The 21368-nt window shown below is 40.6% G+C and overlaps 4 protein-coding genes across 4 annotated transcripts; 2 read left to right on the plus strand and 2 right to left on the minus strand.

Annotated features, from left to right (window-relative positions):
• HSE1 (ESCRT-0 subunit protein hse1) lies at window positions 1-2091 on the minus strand (the record flags this gene model as incomplete). The annotated part of the gene is made up of 5 exons (XM_064830416.1): window positions 1-966; window positions 1022-1134; window positions 1187-1288; window positions 1351-1424; window positions 1487-2091. The coding sequence occupies 5 exons, from the start codon at window positions 2089-2091 to the stop codon at window positions 1-3; spliced, it is 1860 nt and encodes a 619-aa protein (XP_064682918.1).
• Window positions 2092-2830: 739 nt separating this feature from the next.
• ATC70_011223 (uncharacterized protein) lies at window positions 2831-7842 on the plus strand (the record flags this gene model as incomplete). The annotated part of the gene is made up of 5 exons (XM_064830417.1): window positions 2831-3244; window positions 3316-3646; window positions 3712-3905; window positions 3971-4153; window positions 4213-7842. 5 exons carry the CDS (start codon window positions 2831-2833, stop codon window positions 7840-7842), a joined length of 4752 nt encoding a protein of 1583 aa, XP_064682919.1.
• Window positions 7843-12265: 4423 nt separating this feature from the next.
• Window positions 12266-12676, plus strand: ATC70_011224 (uncharacterized protein; the record flags this gene model as incomplete). Its single annotated transcript, XM_064830418.1, has 1 exon — window positions 12266-12676. One exon carries the CDS (start codon window positions 12266-12268, stop codon window positions 12674-12676), a length of 411 nt encoding a protein of 136 aa, XP_064682920.1.
• A 4949-nt stretch (window positions 12677-17625) lies between these two features.
• Window positions 17626-21030, minus strand: NAG1_6 (Glucosamine-6-phosphate isomerase (Glucosamine-6-phosphate deaminase) (GNPDA) (GlcN6P deaminase); the record flags this gene model as incomplete). The annotated part of the gene is made up of 1 exon (XM_064830419.1): window positions 17626-21030. The coding sequence occupies one exon, from the start codon at window positions 21028-21030 to the stop codon at window positions 17626-17628; it is 3405 nt and encodes a 1134-aa protein (XP_064682921.1).
• Between the last annotated feature and the right edge of the window lie 338 nt (window positions 21031-21368).

Raw genomic sequence — 21368 nt, forward strand, 5'->3', positions numbered from 1 at the left:
TTAACCAAAAAGGCGTTGCCACCATATTCTCTTCTTTGTTTTTGACTTTTTATGTTTAACAGTATGCGTGCTTTGTATAGTAGGGTTCTTTTTCAAGGGCAATCGGATAATCTTTTGATGTGCAGGTGTCCATTCATCAAACCAAATGCCAAAGACTGCAATCACTGGCATATGGTCACTGACACCCAGTAAAGAATCATGCAAAACGGCGTCATACGAATAGCAAACTGTGTCTCGGGTGAACTGTCTTCTGTTTCGAAGACCTAATGAGGATAACAAAGATTTGGTATTGTTGGAATTTCTCTTCTTTTTCTTGTTGTTCTTGGTGTTGGTGGGCAAAGAAGGTGGAGCAATATGATGCGTGGAAGCACGATCGCACCAAAGAATTCGATCGGTCCAACTAGGCACGCGTTGTTTCTCTGAACTGTCGTAACACAATATGGTATTAGGTAAATCTATGAGGGCTATTTTGGAATCACACATGGAGATGCCATTCTTGTGGCTGCTATCATCATCGTCGTCTTCATAATTGGTATTTTCTTGGGGTATATTGTCAGTAGATGCTGGAGAGACAATTTTCTTTTTGCTGCTCAGTCGACGCTTTATGCTAGTAACAGATTTACTTTTGGTATTTTGTATAGTTGCTTTTATTGATTCTTTTGTGGCGACTAGTTTGGCACTGGTGGGCGTAGGTAATGAGGATGTCGAAGACGTAGTAAGCGAGACAGTGGTGGTATTATTAGGGTTGATGTGAGAAGGCCGAGTCGATGAGCGAGATAGTGGGTATGAAATGTTGGAGTCGTCTACAGTGATAGCAGCAGCAGCAGCAACAACAGCTGATGCGCCAGCGATGACTGTGTCTAGTTTGTATGTAGGAGGAAATTGGATAGGGTGTTCCTGGAAGAAAGCCAAGGGTGAGCCTTCTGTTCTTCTCTCTACAGAGAGTTGATCATATTCTAATAAAGTCTGTGTATATGATGCTATTTAATACTTGTTTTTTTCCCATATATTCATTACGTACATTGTAATCTCCTTGTTTTAAAGCTTCAAATACAAAGGGCCTCTCGGCGTTAATGCGGTAATTTGTATCACCGAATAAGAAAACGTGGTCGAACTGATCTATAACAGAGGGATCTACCATATGGCAGTTAGACTTTGTTGGTGCGTATCAAATGCCATTACGTACAAGGCTTCTTTTTGTTTTTCCCAGTTTTGAAGCTTGGCATTTTTAGCTCGTACAGTATTCTTTGTATGTTTGCATTTCTCTCGGTTAATTTGGTCTGATGAGCTAGATGAGAGATGTGAATATGCCAACATGTACATACATGCCCTCTTTCTATATTTTTATACCTCGAAGATGACAATTTATAAATAACAAGGATCTCGAACCAAACAAAATAGAGATGGCTACAGCACCCTTATTTCTGCGTACAGAGGCAAAAGTGTTAATAGCATGCTTGCCAAATCATCCACTTTACATACTCACCCAACCATATTAGCCCAACCTGTCTTTATAGATTCAGACTGGACATCTTTTACCAGGTAGGAAACAGGCATCCAAACAAATACAGCAACGTGCAATGCAGCCAACGTTTCGGTCTTTACTAATCTGTAATGAGAGCCGAGGTAATCCGAGAGTCTCTTTTCCCAAACCTCTTTTGAAGGATAAAAGAGAGATTCAGATATATCTCTTTCACATTCTTGAGTTCCTATCACTAGCAAGTGGTATGGATGTGTAGCAGAGCCATCTAGACTGAAATTCTTTGGCGTTGTGTTTTGCAAAATCTCATTTTTCGTCAAAAATGTGGAAAGATCAATAGGCAGTAATCTGCCATACATGTTCCAGGTACCAACAAATACTTTGAGTCTGTCTGAGTAGTGATCAGAATGAGGAAAATGAGTTTCAAGCAAAGGAGAAGCTGTAGAATGTTGAGTTGGTGTCGGTGTTCCATCTGCTCCTGTCGCTCCTAGCACTTCTCCACCATCGACTCTAGGGTTTGTGCTTTGATGTTTTGCCTTGATGGACATGAAATGAGAGACCGCTTTCGGTATGGCCCATGAAGAATTTCTATTATTAGTACTAGTCGACATTTTTGATGAAAGCAAGAGAGAAAAAGAGAGAAATAGATCAATCAGGAGCCTTTTAACAAATCTAGGAGAGATTGCTTACAGCCAAAAATTCAGGGTGACACCGAATTGGCTTGAATCAAGGAACCCATTGGACAAGGTTGTTAAACCCGAGTAAGAAAATGAGAAATTCTAGTTGATTTATTTAATAACAAAAATTTCTTTCAACCCCCCCACCTTTTTTGTTCTTTCTCCTTCTTTTTTATTATACACTTTATCTTTTTGTCTTTTTGCTACCAAGAAAAAAAAAAAAAAAAAAAAAAAAAAAGACCTCAACCTTCTTTTTTCATTCATTGAAACAACACATTAAATGCCTATCCGGGCTGCCAATAGGATAGTAAAGATACTATCAAATCAATACTATGAGTATGGAAAATTAGTAGCATCTCGAACCAACCTATTACTGCTATTTTCTTTATCTTTCATATCATTCTTTTCTATACCTCTTGTATCCAAATACTTCAGTGACGTCGTAGCGCCAACTTTACATAACAATATACCATCAACACACATAGCAACCTCACTAGATGCGCAGTGTTGGCATGCATCAGCTCACGTTCAATTCAACAATTTCAGTTTATCAAGAAACTCACCCACAAATTATTTATTAACGGAACAAATTCGAATTTCTCGACCAGATGAATCAGTAAATTACGAATTAATCCAACTGGCAAAACAAATCTATGAAAGCATCACGACTACCATGGTCACTGTCAGCAGCAGTTCTGCTCCTGTTTCTCTGGCAACGATATGCTACAAACATCACGGCCACTGCTTGATACATGCCCCACCATTTATGGCATTTCAAAATGAACTTGATTGGACATTGAATACGAAATTGGACAATAGCGACCATTCATACGAAACGCATCCGTACAGTGTCTACTCCAATGCAACATTCGATCAGCAAGGCAAATTTATCAAAGCTGACGCAGTTTTATTGACATTTGTGTTGAATCAGACACAACAAAGTGGAGATACGCTGACTATTTGGAACAAAATCCTGCAAGAAGTCAAATCAAAATTTGATGTTTTGGATGTCCAGCAGCATCATGACAGAGACGGCATTTTATGGTCTTCTTTATCAAATACAGTGCCGCATATGATTCAATACAAGGTAACTTTAACCCCACCCCCTGAATTTCCTGATGGATGCTGGAAAAGAAAAACTGAAGCCTTTGATTATAGTTTAACTTGTTCCCATACGACATACCCTACAATGTCCAATTCTCCATTGTTGCTTACATTATCGCCTTCTTCTTGGTATCAATGGCATTTGGAAAATCGAATTTGGTCAAGTCTGGGTATACATTTGGTTTAGCGGCTGTGTTTTTAACGATTGCATGTTTCACCACCACTTGGGGTATTTTTGACAAACTCGGGATCTCATTCCACTCTGTGCCTTGGTATCTGCTGCTGCTCGTCGTTAACATTGGCTGTCTGGAGAACATCTTTTTGCTGACAAATGCAGTTTTGTACGCTGGCTGCGATATGATTGTCAAGGAAAAGATAAGCAGAGGTGAGCGGCATCATCCAATTGCGTTGTTTTTTTTTTTCTCGCAGCATCTCATTCTGTATAAATAGGCTTGCAAAGTGTCGGTGTTCCTATGACGGCTACGTTAATTGCTGAACTGCTCATTCTCACTGTGGGTACACACATGGACACTGACCTTGTCAAGGAGTTTTGCACATTTGCAAAGGTCGCTTTGATTGTAGACTACGTCCTGGAATTAACATTTGTTATTGCTGTGCTATCCATTGATATCAAACGCGTTGAGGTAATTGTGGGCATAGCTCAGCTTGAATGCTTCTATTACTCATGCTTCTATCATAATTCGTATAGTTGGCTGATTTAGATGACCGTCAAATGTCCAAGCGATTACATGAATTGGCAAGCTTTGATCACGACAAAGAAAGAATTCAATCTGACTTCTGTCCAATCCAAGATACAGCAAACAAAGAAGATGCCAAATCATGTGCTGAGTGCAAAGAGTTTAAGACGCATCGAGTGTTCTGCGCCTTTATGGTATGTTAGCTGTGGCTCTTGTCGAATGTGTCGTTGTATCTAACATGCGTCTTATTTAGCTTTGTTTAATCGTTCTCTTACTATCATTGTTTGTGTCAAAAGATCATTATCGCCATAACCACAGCAGTCGACTTGCCAGTGTGCCCAGTGCATTGATGACACCAGAAAAGTTCCTACCAGACTTGAACCAGTTGTCAGATCAATTTTGGTCCACTGTCAACCCACAGAAAGACATCACCTGGCTCCAGATCCAGCCTCCTGAACTGTTCATTGTCGACAACGATATCCATCGTGTCCAGCAGCATCTTGATTTCCTGCAACAACTATACCAGGTCAAATCAAAGGCCATCCACTATAAAACCGAGTATCGTCCATCTCGTTTCCGCAGATTCGTCTTGTCTCTTTTGCAAAGCCTGTTGGTGTTTGTCCTCAGCATCAACATCCCCATCTTGATCCTCTGCCTGGTCATGATTGGTATTATCACTTGGATGACGCCCAAATGGCGCAAACAATGGCTGGTCCCTCTTCTGATCCACTGCTTCAACCAGTTCTTTTTGTACCTAATTCGCTGCTATCCCACGCAGTATCTGAAGCGCATGTACTTTACCTGGGTCAAGGGCCCAACATCTGAAGGCGGCATCAAGGAGTATGATGCAGACGGTATTCATCACCGTGGCGCTATCACTGTACAGAACATCTTTAATCAACAGCAGTACCGTGCCAATGTCAAAACTGTGCAAGTGCGTACTTTGATAAACCAACATATTGCTGATATACAAAACTTGGATTCGAACGCAAAGCAAAGCCTGGTCTCTTGTGGCCAAGATGGTCGTATTGTGCTATGGAATGTCGATAGTAAGAAGGCTACTTGGATGGCTCGACTTGACAAGTTGTATCCTTCGCGCGGTGGCATGCTTCAGTCTCTTTTGAACCCCATCTTTTATCCGTCCAACAGCAGCAAGAAGAAGGGGCTTGGTAGGAAATCACTCCGCCAACAACATCAGCAACAGCAAGAATCCCAACAACAACAACAGCTACAACGCCCCATCTCCTTGTCCAAGAATTACCTTTCCAAAGCTCGTCTCGTCAAGATTGATCAAGGCAACAAATGGGTTGCTGCTGCCTGTGATGATGGGCTGATTCGCGTTTGGAACGTGAGCAATGGAACCCTTGTTCGCGAGATGGACGTGCACCCTCAAATGCCCTCTGTGGAAGTGCACGAAGAGCAATCCCACAACAGCACCATGCGCAACAGACTCAACGGCAATTTGAGTGAATCAAATTCTCCTACCTTGAGCTATAGCAGCTTTGTATTCTCCACTGCCTCGTCCAATGCGACTTTGCCTAGCGGTCATGGTGCTCGCAAGAAACCCGTGGATCGTATCTTGTGCATCGCCTTTATAGGTGTCATTACTGAGTTCTGCCATCCCCTGGTTGCCGAAGCTGCTGCTCGCTGTCGCTCTTCTACTTCTCCTGACGTGGAAGCGTCTCAAAACTACCTTGTCTCTGCTCATAAAAGCGGTAATCTCCATGAATGGAACATTTTGTCTGGTGAATGCGTCCAAACAATCAAGACGGGCCACACAAAGGATATTATTCAAGTGCATGTCGTGGACTCCAAAGCTCCTCATCGCAAGCTTGGTGTTACTTGGGTCTTTACTGCCTCCAAGGACGGCACTGTCAAGTGTTGGGATCGTCGATTCATTGCGTTCTCTTCCATGACACAAGACCAAGCAGACGGCATGGATCACCATCAACCAGCGAAATGGACGCTTGTCTATACGATCAAGTTGAATAGCCCTGTTACATGTATCGCTACTGAACAGCCTGTCGGTGGCATGGGTGTTCTGGTCACGGGTTGCAGTGATGGTTCTGTCAAGGTATGGAACTTTGAAACAGGTGAATCTGTGTGTGCATTGTCTTTGGGCAAGATGACATCCGCATCATTTCAAAGCATGTCTTCGGCTGCCTCTGTTGCGTCTGATTTTAGTGTAGGCAATGCAGGTGGCCCTATCCGCAAATTCTCCAAATTTTCAACACACATGAGCAGCCACGATGTAAGCGATAGCTCTGATGATGATGATTCCTCTGATTCGTCGCTCTCGTCTCTCTCTCGTCATACTGCGTCTGATCATCGTGGCGCCATCTATCAAGTGGTGGTGACACGCTACTGTGAAGTAGAGAACGGGCCAGGCCTTTGTCGTGGCTGTGATACCTGCTTTGGTAACGGTTTCTTGATTGCTTCCAGTGCCATGGATAACAAGGTGCATGCTTGGCGCTTGGAACGTTCTGACAATGGCCATGAAGGCTCTTGTACATTGTGCACAAAAGACTATCATCGCAAGCAGTACAAGCATCGCAAGTCTTCTATCAGTAACAGCGATGACGGCGCCAGTGATATTCTACTGCATAAGTCTGCTACTACTAATAGAAGACGTCGCTCCTCGCAACAAGGCGGCCATAGTCCAACTGTCAAGAAGAGACATGTTACTGCCCGTGCACCTATCGCTGCTGTAGTTAGCAACAACAGCAATGCCTTCAAGGACGACTTATTGGAGCTATTGGACATTGAGCAATTAGCTGGAGATGCCTATATTCCTTTGAAGCCTACCTTCCTTGGTAAAATTGATCAACCCGCTGGTCGTGATATCGTCTTTTGTGATAAGATCTTGGCAGGTGTTCGTCGTCATCGTATCAGTTCATTGCACAACAATGACAGGTCGCAAAAGAAACACGGTAATGGTGAATGGGAGGCCTGGTTTGCTTCTTTACAGTACTATGATCCCTCTGTGTCTAAAGAGGATGGCAATGTCAGCACTATGAAGATTCCTATTGAAACATTCAATCTGGACGATGATCAACAAAACACAGCATTAGCTCCGCTGGCCGACAAGGATGAAGACTCACAAAAGGCCACACAAGTCTTGAGAGGCACATTGCTTGGCTTGTTTACTTCATCACCATCATCTGCTGGTTCAAATCATGGTGTTGCTACTGCTTCCGCTGCCCATGTCAAGGACCAACTGAGATACAAGGGCATTCATGCTCACATCAACGAGCAGGATGACGATGCTAAAAATTTTGATGATGAGAATGACGACTTGGAGGAAGAAAATCTGGAAGCAAGCGAAAACTTACCTTTCTCTGCGGTGCGACATGTCATTCCTTTGGATGGTGCTGGCTTAGCCTGTGATTTTGGCAACTTTATCAAGCTGGTGTATCTCGACAAACCTACACTAACCGAGAAGGAGCGTGCAAAACAGACAAGAGACACTATGGAGGACCACAAGCGTCGACAAACCATTGTGGATCAGGTGGTGGTTGAAGAAGACGAAATCGAAGATGCATCCAATTGCCAGTGTAGCTCCAATGACGGCGGTGCATCGTGTTCTCCTGCAAACAAGGGCAAGGATGGCTGTTGTGGTGGTGTGAACAAGGAAAAGAATGGCGGTAAATGCTGTGGTGGCGCCGGTGCAAGTGTCAAGAAGAAACAGCAAGAAAAAAGGCAGCAAAAGTTATTGCTCAAGAAGCAGACATTGTCTTTTGATAGCAACAACACATGTGGTGGTATTCGTAGTATTGCTGAATGCTCCTTGAAGAACAACTGCTCTCGTGCTGCTGATTGTGCATCATCAAACCAAGCATTGGCTGCAAATGCATCAACCTCATCTTTTAGTAATTGGCTGTAAAATTGTATATTAGTATTCTCTCTCTCTATTTATCCCCCCTTATAATCTATCCAGCACATCCACACACGCTCAAAGAACAATTGCATACCCTTTCTTTGTAATATTTATTCGATTGTTGCGTACATCTAAAAGAAATGTACGCTGTCATTAGTTATATACACTTATTGTTTATTGCAAAATATATCAATCCATTTATTTTCAAACAGGATGAGAAAGTGAGGAAAGAAAAGAAAAGGGAAACTAGAGATTGCTTTCCATTCGCAGCATTTTGCTTTCTCAAAAAAAAATCATATCATGTTTTTTCAAGCAATGTGTTTACATTATACAATACGCGTGTAACAGTCTTTTTATAGTTTCAAAAATGTACTAAATCATAAAACAACTAATGGTATAAAGCATTAGCCAAGGTACATGATCCAATATAAATCAATTAGCGTTGTACCTACATTTAGGGTTGACTAAAATTGAAAGGAATTAAGCTTGTGTATTTCATCAAAGTTTAAAATAAATTTTGCCATGGTACGTTTTTTCTAGTAGATGGCATTCTCTTGAAATCAGCTTGCAATCTATGGATCTTTCCATTTAAAGTCGCTGTACGATTATTGCAGTGCATGTTATCTGCAAATGCTATAGTTGGATTGGCGTTTTACGAAACTCACAAATCGATAAGTGTATTTTGTTTAAAATGTCTTTGACTAATGGAATACCACAAGAAAATACGCATTTTCTGTTTCAAGCACCATTACTATCATTCGTGGAAACCATCTTGATCTTATGATCATTCAGGCTTGTGATGCTTCCAAATACTGGCCATTTTCCAAGTAATTGGGCTTCTTGAAAAAATATGGTACAATTTCCATTGATTGAAAATTGATACGAACAGTTGGAGTGCATGTGATTGTAGAAAGCGAAACTTTTTACTTTGATTCAAACTATGAAATGCCTTGCAATCTATAAACGCTTTTTTTCCTTAGTATCGCAAGGGAACTGTCAAGTCTACTAGGGATACGGCAGTCAGCTTCTCATGATAACTATGCTCAATTGATTAGCCATTCAGATAAGCCAACGCAATGTCCACCTAATCATGCATGTAATTCTCAATCAGATTGTGCTCTTGGTCGGATGGTGCCTGAACAGCATGATGTCTCAATGCCATACAAACGACATGATCTGAGGAACAGAACTCACAATACCTATTATCGATAGAATTCAAGGAAAGAGATGAATCTCGCCTACATTCACTTGTAGACATATAATTTCCCAGCATTTCTTTAATCTAATCAGCAAGAAGTGCCAAAACTCATTCCAGAAGCAACGTATGATACGAAAAACAATGCCAATTGAGCCTGCCAGCCAAAAAACCGTTCAAACTCAGATAAACAAAAAAAAAGATTTATTTGTTAATTTCAGTCGATTTTCGACTTGCTCGACCTATTTTGTTCAATTTGACTATTAAAGTTGTGGTAATTATCTCATACTCCTTTAAATTTTCTTGGAGTGCTTTTTAAGCCGCATCCGATGGTGCTATTTAAAATTGATGTTCATCACAAACTTAATGAGCAATTTGACAAAATATGAAATGAGGTTTTTGGCGAGAATGTCGAGATTTTACATATGATAGCTTCACAGATAAAGTTTCAGGGGCTGCCTTGAGTTGGGACAAATCTTTTGATTCAATATATGGCATAGCAAAAGTCGTATTTTTGGTGACCAAAAACGCGATCGTTTGATTTTTGATGAAAACCATGAGGGGTACCTCATGCTTTTTGGTTGATTTTTGGCCATGTTTTTTGGGTCCACAAAAAGTGGAGCAAAGGTGTCAGTAAGTGAATGCTAGATGAGGGCAACTATTTGGTGCTATTCTGACCGTCTAAAACGGCCTCCAACACGAGAAATTGCTACTTAAATGCATCCAAATTTGCTGTGGTTTTCATATTTTTGTGAGGCTGGAGGTAATGCAAATAGGCTAACTGCTTGTATATAAATTTTTTCTATAATACAGTTGCAAAGTATCTTAGAAGAGCCAATTTTGCTGCTACAGGTTGCTTATGAAGGGCTTTGCTTAGTAATAGAAAATTTGAAAGTGAAACTTTGGTGTATATTGCTAGGATGTGGCTGATTATTTTACGTCAAAGTCCAACGCAGGAGACAACAAATTTGAATCTATTGCAGCAATAAAGACTGCCTCTTTATATGGAGTGATTTTTTGTAACCGCTCCTGATTTGTTGTCGCACGCCCTATAGAACGCATTGGTTTGTACATACCGTTGGTAGATGCATGATCTCTACAGGATATTCTGCACACCAGTGATCACATTTTGCAGTGGTTCTTTGTTGGTAAAATCAAGTATTGATCGGTATTTCTTATTTCAACTCTATTACTAGTTCATTTTTCATAGTAAAGAACAGGTCTAGCAGCCTCACTGATCTCCTAGACGAAAAGACATCATATAGAAATCCTAGAAATAACATTCGCGGAGTGGCATGATCCTGGTTCGAATACATATACATTTAAAGCCGAGAATGGTCTTATTTACGAAAAGGACAGAAAGTCTAAGGCTTAGCTTGTATGTATGTTGAAGAGCAAGCATAAATCATTCTGTTTGTTTTGATACAATAATGATCACATTTGAAAACACTAGATCCATTTCCAATGGTTGTATTTGGTATGCATCTTGTGCGACATCGTTCTTGACTCCCATGACCTGCTAAGAGCTCAAGTCAAAAAGTCGCACTATATTGTCACAAAGAATGCGGCGTGGTTGCCAAGCAAATCCAGCGTGTAATTTCCATGTCATGATAAGCCTTCTTGATTTCATTCGCACCATTTATTCAACTCAGTGCGAGCACTATGTCATTATTCACTTGAATGCGTTCCAAATACTAAGCACCACGAAACATGGCAACATTGATTGTCAATGACGACTTTTGAATCGTGTTGACAGGCTTTGATGTAGTGTAATGTACATGTATAGACTTAATTTCAGCCCATTATTTCCTCTTTATAGTACATAAAATGAGCTAATCATAAGATTCGATTTGGCAACTTTTTTAATTAAGAACAGCATTATGACAACATTCTACCTACGCTCAAATAAATCAAATCCAGCCATGGATCGACAACATTCTATTTTGCCCAGAATGATAGACGAGAGCCTTTATATACATTGGCTACTCATCCTGGATAATTACTACGGACGCATGTGTCGTGTGTATATCTATATATGCGTGTACGACATGGAAATGGTCATTCGACATCATGGATTTGATGTGCATTTTACGCGTTCTTCATATCTGGACAAGATATCGACAAAAATGATGGAAAGTTCCCTGGGTCATCGATGACTATCAAGCAAATCATTTTTCCGTGGTTTTCACCATAGTTGTACGTCAAAAAAGTTTAATTGAGCTTGCAGGAAAACTGTATTTGCATGAATTGTATTCATGCTACAAGGTTTAACCATATTCAATCCTAAATATTCCACGCTATACGCCTATCAAAATGATGGCAAATAGTGGCAATATGATTTAATAATTACTCGTACTATAGATCTGAAAAAGGAGGGGAGATAAACTGTATAGCGTAATTCATTTAGGAGACTTTATTAACTCGTTTGTCAGTGTGGTCAGAGAGTGAGTTTCGTATGTATCTAAGCTATTCAATTGGTGATGTAAGATCACCCTTTGAATTCAAATTTATCTCCCCCTTAATTCAGCAAGATGGAAAATCCAAAATGGAGGGATGAAATGTTTCAAAATGCTAAGCTAAAAAGTGATCTATTGTCAAATATGCTGTCTGTCAGCCTCGTTTGGGCTTGTTGTTGTTGCTGTTGTTGTTGTCGTGTCTAAAAAAATTATAATTTCAATGTTATTTTTTGGGCTGAAAAAAAAAATTGCAAACAACACACAGGGGATGGGATTTTGAACTTTGATTTTGGCCAGCGTACAGTATGCAGAACATCCAGGTAAAAGCCCCAAGCATAATTCTGCTTTACCAGCAGTTTATCCACTCGAAATTTATGCAACCCTTTAATTCTTCATAACCCCAGAAAATGCTCTTTATTACTTTGTATATTAACATTGCTTGGCTTGTCTGGTAGAATAATAGAAAGAACAGAGCATCTTGTGATGGAAAAATGATATACAGGTGATATAAACGGCAAGGCGTTGTTTTTTAAATATAGCAACACACACCCAAACGGTTAAAATAACTATAAGGTTTTACGACTGACTGGTAAAATATGCTAGTGTTTCAAAATAATCAGCATCATCATTGATGTTTGGGCTAAAGGATTTTTCCATTTTCATTCATGCACGTACCTTTTTTTTTTCGTCTATAAATAAGACGAGAATTTCAACATTTCCTTTCTTTTTTCTCCATTATTCATATCAAATATCAATAATTCTATAACAACAATTCAAAATGTTCAACAAGACTACAACCAGCATCTTATTCCTCTTTGCTTTCCTCTTGTCAATGGCAAGCGCTCTTGTCATCAACCCCAAGATTACCACACCCAACTCAGGCACCAAGTGGAGAGCTGGTCAATCTTACGTTGTCAAGTGGGAAACTACCTACAACGATGGCACTGGTAAACAAGTTCCTATTCCCGATGGTTACAAAGGTACAATCAAGTTGGGTTACCTCGAAAACAATGATCCCTACAACGAGCATCTCAAGTTTGGTGATCTTGCCAAGGATTTCGCATTGAACGCCGGTTCTCAGACCATTACCTTGCCTGCTGATCTCGAAACCAAAACTTCCTATATCATCGTTCTTATGGGTAACTCTGGTAATGCTTCTCCCAAGTTTACTATTCAAGCTGCTCGTTAAGACAATGATATAATCCAATATTACCTATTTTGTACATCATACAGAACCTCAAAACACACACGCACAAAAAAGTGCATGACAATTCATGCGCACATACTTGCTACTAATCTTAATCTCTCCGAGATAAGTTTGTAATTCTTGTCCTGTATATTATATATTCTCTATATTCCCCTTACATTCGTTATTACATAATCTCGCTTTCTAATTCCCTTTTTTTGTATATTCCTGCCTCTCTTTTATATATCACAATCAAAATAAATCACTGTCTTTCGTAAAAAAAAAAAAAAAAAAAAATTAATCGGCTTGTTTGGTTTGTTCGTGGGAATAGGTAAAAACAATGGTTTATGTAAAGCGGCAATGTAGATGCGGCCCTCTTCCCCTCATACTCTTTTATGGTAACGATGACCCGTTAAAATCCCTTATTTTTGTGCTGATCTATATTTATATCAATGTGTCTATTCAAATCTAAGACTATTTTAGATGTAGGCAATACCATCGTAAGGTTTCTAAAGCCCAAAGGAAGGATTTCTGATGCATTAGTTCCACTTTGATGCATGTAGGAGGGTTATATTATACCGCAAGATCATAGGATCGTCGTTCATCACCTTTCTAAATCAGATTGAGACAATTCTCGGCGTTTGGAGAGCAGTAAATCGAGTTCCTACATTAAGTTCGACCCTTAAAACCATTCAGAGCGTTCAAATCTGTGTTTCAAGGGTCTTTATGGCCAGTGAATTTCCAATTGCAGTCGAGATATCAAATCAAACAAACAATTAATCTGAAAATGCTGTCAATGGCATGTGTCTAACATTGAACAATGGTTCCAATGCAACGAAAATCTCAAAACAGTATACTACCACGTTCAAATTTTGCAGATGTACAAGAGATGAAGGGCGCGTTGTAGGATTTGTATTGACTGCTTGGTACAGCATTGGCGTATGGGATTAAGGCCAGATGTTTTTTCTTGCTTCAAAATTCATGTCTTGTACATATAAGAAGGCCCTTGTGCATAAACGTCGCACTGCTTGTTGAGCAAGATGGGCACAAATTGGTATACCATAATAATTGGAGTATATTGATTTGTCCCCACACACCTAATATAAAAGCTGATTACTATACAAGCGCATGTATTTAATAGTCTGCGCATTGATGTTTCATGTAAATGTGCTAAACTGCTATCAAGTCGTTTCCAATGTTAGCATTGAACAACACATCTCCACTTGAACCTTTTGATCTACATTGCCGCTGCTGTATCTATTCTCTTTATTTATTGAATAATACAATTGTTCCTAATACTTTTTGCTCGGCTTTTCTCATCATCAACATCAAAGCCTATGGATTCCTCGCTATTTCGTTCGTGACTCTACGTTATGTGCTGATGGTGATAAATATGCTCCATATAATTCAATGTTGTCCTAGAAATGCCGGCTTAGGTTAAGTCAAATTATGTCTTGTATAGCTATCATTACCAGAATCATCTTCATATGCAGGCGGTAAATTCATTTGCTTTGGGGTATAGGAGTAAGGCGATACAGTATCCGAATAAATACGATGGCAAACTTCTTGTAACGCTAATTGTGTCATCTAATGGTAAATCCTTCTGCTGAATACTATCAGTGCAACTACTTGTGTGCTTTGCTGTGAACCGTTGCCAGGTTGTGGTATCAAAAACGACACTAAACTCACATAATAATGCCCACATTACCATATGATGAGCACAATATTTTCAGCCAAGTGCGCCCACATTAAGCTCTCGTCAAGCTGGCCTGTTGCGTGTTTTCCAGTTGCATACACACTGACATTTATAATCGAATCATAAAATGCATACTTAGCCCCAACTGTTCTATGCTTGACACAACCGACTGTTGCCACCTTGAATATAAGAACGAATAGAGCCAGAAGGAAACCTATGAAAGGAATTTTGTTGCGCTTATCTAGACACGCTGCATAAATTAGCATCACTAATGATGGCGATGTTTCTGCTATCATGAGCGCTTCCTAATCCATAACGATCAATAAGCTACTACATTCATCAAAGTAAAAGCAAGGCAGCGCATACCTGCACAATCACTATCCTTGGACAATACATCTCTTGTATTTAACTATCCAATCTTACTATCGTACGTGTTTAGATAAAGGATCAGGTTTGCTAAAGAAAGGTAGCATACATACTTCCTGAAATGGGTAAAAAGGTCCAGTTTGTCCCAAAGATGAACAATGTCTTCCAGGGACATATGCTGCTTCCAGGCCAGCATTGTATTCTAATTTCATGTGTGCAAACAAAGAAAGAAAAGGAGAAAACTCGATATTCCCAAAACTTGAGCGAAATACGTCAGTTGATTAAATCACTTTGCGAATAATAGTTCTGTGCCTCGCTACTTTCTATATGCATTCATCTGTGAAACAACAGGAAAAAACTTACAGTGATGTTCAGGTCTGTCTCTGACTTCTTGACTAGTCTGCAGAGAACACATCATGTCAAAGCTAGCCATAAATTTTCGCTGAATAATTTATTCTTTGGCTTATTTATTTGATGTTTATGGTATTAATTTACTGAGAGCGTCTGATAACATAAGATAGCCAGGACCATTATGCCATCACAAATGATATTTATCATCATAGCATTTCAAATTAGGCTTCACATTTGAATAAGCGATTTGCCACAAATGAATTCTTGCAGCTACGAAAATCAACGAAAAAAGCATAAAAATAGAAAAGCTAAGCTATAGTGCTTTTTAATTCGCAATATCCTTCGTATTAACCGTAAAAACGTCAATTGCTTTCATCAAAAGGCAGTTTGGCAGCCAAAATTGGGTAAGACTCCGACTCTTTTTCTTTTATCGAAGATGGGCCAGGTTTTGGTCTTCTTTTATCTATTTTACCTGATTTGACTATGTAAACTTTGATGATCATCACATACTTCCTAATGCGCCCCTGGCGGTTGGGCAGAGTCGGTTAAGGCGTACACCATGCCAAATGTAGGCCCCAAGTTCGAATCCTGATGAACGCATGTTGTTTGATTATTTTGACGTAGTACTGATGTCCTCGTTTGGTGTTTTGTGCTCATCCATTATCTATATTTTGACGATTCTCGCAGGATTGTATTGGCTCTACGTGTTGCACCTTATTAGTAGTAGATTTCCTTCTCAATTTAGTTTCAAAATATACCTTATTCCCCTTCATTGCAGACATTGGGTCCACCAACAGTCTTTTCTATCCCTCAGTATGACATCTAAAGGACTTTAAATGAAACCTGGAACTCGATTCCCCTACAAAAAAAATACTTCCTAATGCATTCTAAAAACACTTCTCAAGCCGCATCCAATGGTGCTAGTTATAACTGGTGTTTTGAGTAAGCTTATAGAGCAATCTGACAAAATATGAATTGAGGTTTTTGGCGAGAATGTCGAGATTTTACATACGATAGCTTCGCAGATGAAGTTTCAGGGGCTGCCTTGAGTTGGGACAAATCTTTTGATTCAATATATGGCATAGTAAAAGTCGTATTTTTGGTGACCAAAAACGCGATCGTTTGATTTTTGATGAAAACCATGAGGGGTACCTCATGCTTTTTGGTTGATTTTTGGCCATGTTTTTTGGGTCCACAAAAAGTGGAGCAAAGGTGTCAGTAAGTGAATGCTAGATGAGGGCAACTATTTGGCGCTATTCTGACCGTCTAAAACGGCCTCCAACACGAGAAATTGCTACTTAAATGCATCCAAATTTGCTGTGGTTTTCATATTTTTGTGATGTTGGAGGTAATGGCGGTAGTTTGTCTGCCCTCTTATGCATGTTTTTTATAGGTACAAACGCGAGGCATTGCAAAAGAGTCAGGTCCACAGTTAAAGTGGATAACGAACGGTCCCCATGTGGCATAGCAAGTAAAGTTATAGTACATATTGTATAATATACAAGAACATAACGCATCTAATTCAACACTTGATAGCATTGATTTATAGGGGGGTTTTACTGTACCGAAGTAAAGGCACAAAGCCATGGTAATCAGGCATCTAATCCAACACTTGGTAACATTGATCTATATGAGGGCTTGATCGAAGCGAAGCGAAGGTGCAAAATCATAATACTCAAGTAGCAAATTTGGTTTTTCATTTCCATTATTATCAAGTTTACCAACAACATAACCTATCAAAATTTGCATAAATTAGTGTTACCAGAATTACTATACCTCCTATTTGAATTAGAAGTTGCACAGGATGCAGAACTGCCCTTCCAGAAGATTTCAGCTATCAAAGATGTGATTCATACCGTGTAAGTAAAAGCCATAAAGCAAGATTTCAACCAAATTTACCAGATTTCAGGCCTTCATATCTTGACATGTAGGCCTTTCTGAGCCACCGGAATGACACCCAACAATTGTACTTGAGTAGTAGTAACTTCCTGACACCTTTGCTCAACATTTTGGAGACTTAAAAAACATGGCCAAAAATCGACCAAAAAGCATGAGGGATACCTCATGGTTTTCATTGAAAATCAAACGATCGCATTTTTGACCTTGAAAATGAAGACTTTTGCTATGATATGTATAGGATCAAAATGTTTCTTTGGATCCAAAGCAACCTCTGAAACCACTTTTATGAGGTTTTCATATGCAAAATATGGCTATTTTCGGTAAAAACCTCATTTTATACTTTACCAAATTGCACAATAATTTCATTCAAAACACTTATTTCAGTCGACACCATTAGAAGCGCCTTGAAAAGTACTTCAAGAATGTATTAAGAAGCGTAGGGTGATTATCACAATTTATATAGTCAAATATCACAGAATAGATTTTTTTTTTTTTTTAAAATTGTGTTTATTGATTGAGCCGCGTACACTAAGAGTAATAGGTCAGAGTGAAGAGGCGGGTGCAATTGAGAAATGAAAAAAATATAAATATAAATGGAAACTAAACTAAACTAACAAAAGGAACTATCTAACTATCTAAATTACAAGAGGGAATGGATTTGATCTTCATCCACTGTCTGTCGGACAGTGGAGTGGATATGTACCAGAATCGCCTCAGGGACAAAGATAGTGCCGTCAAAAACAAAGCGCATATGGGCTAGCCATATTTGAGACAGGGTGATGAGTAGGATTCTGTATGGATGGATGCCTTTGACTTGGGAGTACCAGATATCTGAAAAGTCTAGGGACAGAAGAGCCTCTTTGATGTCAGTGATGGACGTGGTGGGCCATAGGAACTCAAAAATGACGCCTTGCCATACCTTTTCTTTGGATGGACAGTCAAAGAGCAGGTGGCTGGCAGTTTCATTGGGGGACAAGCAGACAGGACAATTGTGGGACTCGAAAAATGCAGGCATCATGTAGTGTAATCTGCTTCTAGAAGGGATACAGCCTGCGATGAATCGGTATATCACATTACGTTGAATGTAGGTAAGAGACAGGGACCAAAAGAATTTCCAATTAGCAGCAGAGACATTTTGCAAGACCAAGGGCTGTTCCACCGACGACAGTACAGACAGACGAAATGTTTTGGCGGAAGCCTGAGCGTTTCTAAGGGATTGGCCATCGTGCAGACAAAATTGATCCACCAGCGGCGCAAAAGAGACTCCAGGATCTACTACAGGGGCTGGATTACACACTGGGAGGAAGTAGGGCTGGAATTTAAGAGTGCCAGATGCGAGGCCTCTGAACACTGTCGAAGGAGCTCTCTTCCACCTGAGGAGGGAAGGGTCACGAGTGTCTCTCCAATGTACAAAGTTAAGCCGGGCATCGTACTGAAATACATCAGAAACCATCATCTCTTTGACTTTAAGAGGAACAACCAGTGAGGAGGATGGAGGAACATAGAAAGCCGCCTGTAATGGAAGAGCCATGGCAGTTGCAGAATTGATCGGTGCCGCATCAAACGACTTAGGAAGATAGTCAACTGTACGATATAACATATCGACAGTTCCCGTGCGTTGCTTTTTCAACCCCTTAGTACGACGAGCAGAGGGAAATAGCAGCGGGATTTGATGGTGGGGGTAACCATTAACATTGCGAATGTGGTAGCTTAAGAGGTACGACACAGGATGGGAATCTATGACATCTTGATCTTGAACCAGTATTGGGTGGAGCCAACGAAAATACAAAGCTGAAGCTTGTATTTGGATGTCTACAACACCGAGACCACCTTTGTCCTTTGGTAGAGTCCACACCTTCCAAGGGATGACGGGGAAGATGTTTCTTCTCAAGAACTGAATAGCCAGAGAACGCAGCTGCTTGAAGTCAGCTTGAGTCAAAGGCGTAACACGCAGGATGTACCATAGCTTGGAGAGCAAAAGAGAGTTCAGCACTGTAGCCTTTCCAACGACCGACAGGGAGCGACCAGAATGAATCTGGATGGCAGTTTTGATCTTTGTTACCAAAGCACCCATAAAGTGAACTCGCTGAATCCTACTTTGGACGAGAGGAAATCCCAGATAGGTCAACGGTTCATCGTCCTCAACAGAATGGAGATGTGTGATACCCATTTGTGATAATGGACCATCCCACATATCCCATGTATCCCGACCAGACACTGAAAAGGCTTCCACCTTGGCATTATTGAACTTGGCGTTGGAGGCAGCACAGTAACGAGCCATATGGAGCTGTAACCGAGTCAAATCATTGGAGTCATGGATAAACACCAAAGCGTCATCAGCATAGCACAGGAGTTTTGTTCGTGCAGTACCCATCAAGTAGCCTTGAAATTGGCGATCATGCAGGATTGCAAGCAGAAAAGGTTCAAATGCCAAGTTGTACAGTACAGGAGAGAGAGGATCCCCCTGCTTCAAGCCTCGAAGTTTCGCCACTTCAGTTGACAGATGGCCATTGATGTTGATACGTATGAGGTTGTCACCCATCAACTTGGAGATACACTTGATAATAGGGCGAGGAAACCCAAATTTCCCCAATACCTTCCTCAAATATTCCAAGTTCACCCGATCGTATGCCTTTTCTTGATCCAGAAGAAGACCGATGTCATAATCCAAAGTGTTAAAGGAAGGATCATTTTCCTGTTGTTCAGCGATGGACCATTTCCGTTGAGCATCTTCCATTAGGAGCTGGCAGATCATTCCATTTTCAGCAATGAATCGACCAGGAATAAACCCAAGCTGATGTCGGCTGATCAAGTTGGAAGAGACTTCCATGATTCGACGGTTGATATTGCGAGTGAAGAGCTTGTAGTCTGAATTAGCCAGAGACAGAGGACGGTAGTTCTTCATTTCAGCTGGATCGCCTTTCTTGTAAAGCAGACACATGACGGATTCGTTCCAAGATGGCGGGAACTTACCCTTCTTTAAAGCTTCATTGTAGACTAATTGGATGAGATCATGGAACGGTGGAAATTTCATTACCAAGTACAGGATTTCATAAGGTAATCCATCAGGTCCAGGACTACTCAAACGACGAGTCTGCTTGCTATCGGTCAAGAGTTCCTCCACATCAATCGGCATCATCAATGATTCCTGCTGCTCGCTGTTGAGCTTCAAATGACCTGGGATGTTGCGAATTATAACACTGAGGGAGGTTGAATCCAGAGCCTCCGGTGTGAACAGTGAAGTGTAAAAGTTGGTAGCAATGTTGGAGATACTAGGTTGATCTTGACATAGATCGCCAGTTGTAGGGTTCCTGAGTTCCACAATTGAACGACGATTTTCTCGAGACACCACAGAGCGCTTCAGGAAGCCTGGAGATTTCTCACCATGTTCCCGCCAAAATTTTCCTGCCTTCAAGATCTCTATTTCTGCAAGAGAGTGCTGGAGAGATTGAATCTGTTGATTAACCGTGTCCAAGCCTTGAAAAACCAAGCCTCTTGTCTTCTTATGCCGCATCATCTTGTTTCTCTTTGATAGCAGTCGGTGTAGCTGTTGTTTCCGCCAGTTCAAATCCTCCATTTGATACTGTTTGATAAACATCTTTACTTCGGCTTTGATCCAATCCCATTGTTGTTGGGGAGTGGAGAAACGCTTGATTTCTGCCAGACGCGCCTCACTATCAATGAGGAATTCTGCCAATGCCTTCCTAAATGTTTTGTTGCAAGCCAAGAACGGATTTGCCTTCCAGTTACCAGGGCCACGGCCATTCGCATCTTGATATCGAAAAGAGAATCCCAAGAGTTCATGGTCGGTCCAGGCAGGAGACAGATACTGCTGGTTGGTGCTAGTGACTAGATGATGGGCGTTTGAACTACAAAAGATGTAATCCAGAATCCCTGAATTGTTTCCACTATGCCATGTGTTGTGTTTGTCTTCCCCAAAAACGTCAATAAAGTAATCATCGAGTAGATCGGTCCATTCTACTGGTGCACTGGTGAGGGTGCCATCGACTCGACGATCCTTGTACTGGTAGTTGAAGTCTCCCATGATAAAGACGGTGTTTGTTGTAGTAGTAATAGTTTCTTTGACAATTTGTGTGCCAATGAGTTCTGAATAGAACGCTGATCGGTCGGTGTGAGCGGACGCACGGCCGTAAATATTAAGTATTGTTGCTATTGGTGGTGAATTGGGTGAATTTTCCAGGTCTCGAGTAAGATGAAGGGAAGCCAAGATAAATCGACCCCCATCAATGCCTTCTGAGATGTGTTTGAGTGAGTAGTGAGTGTTGAGGGAAATGATGCCGCAATGTTGAGTCCAAAGACTCGACTTGCAAGTAAATTGAGTGTTGAGTATGTCTATAAATGTGTTGTCTGTTGCATGTGTTT

The sequence above is a fragment of the Mucor velutinosus genome (genome assembly GCF_035048745.1).
Source record: "Mucor velutinosus strain NIH1002 chromosome Unknown tig00001564, whole genome shotgun sequence".
In the NCBI taxonomy this organism is placed as follows: domain Eukaryota; kingdom Fungi; phylum Mucoromycota; class Mucoromycetes; order Mucorales; family Mucoraceae; genus Mucor; species Mucor velutinosus.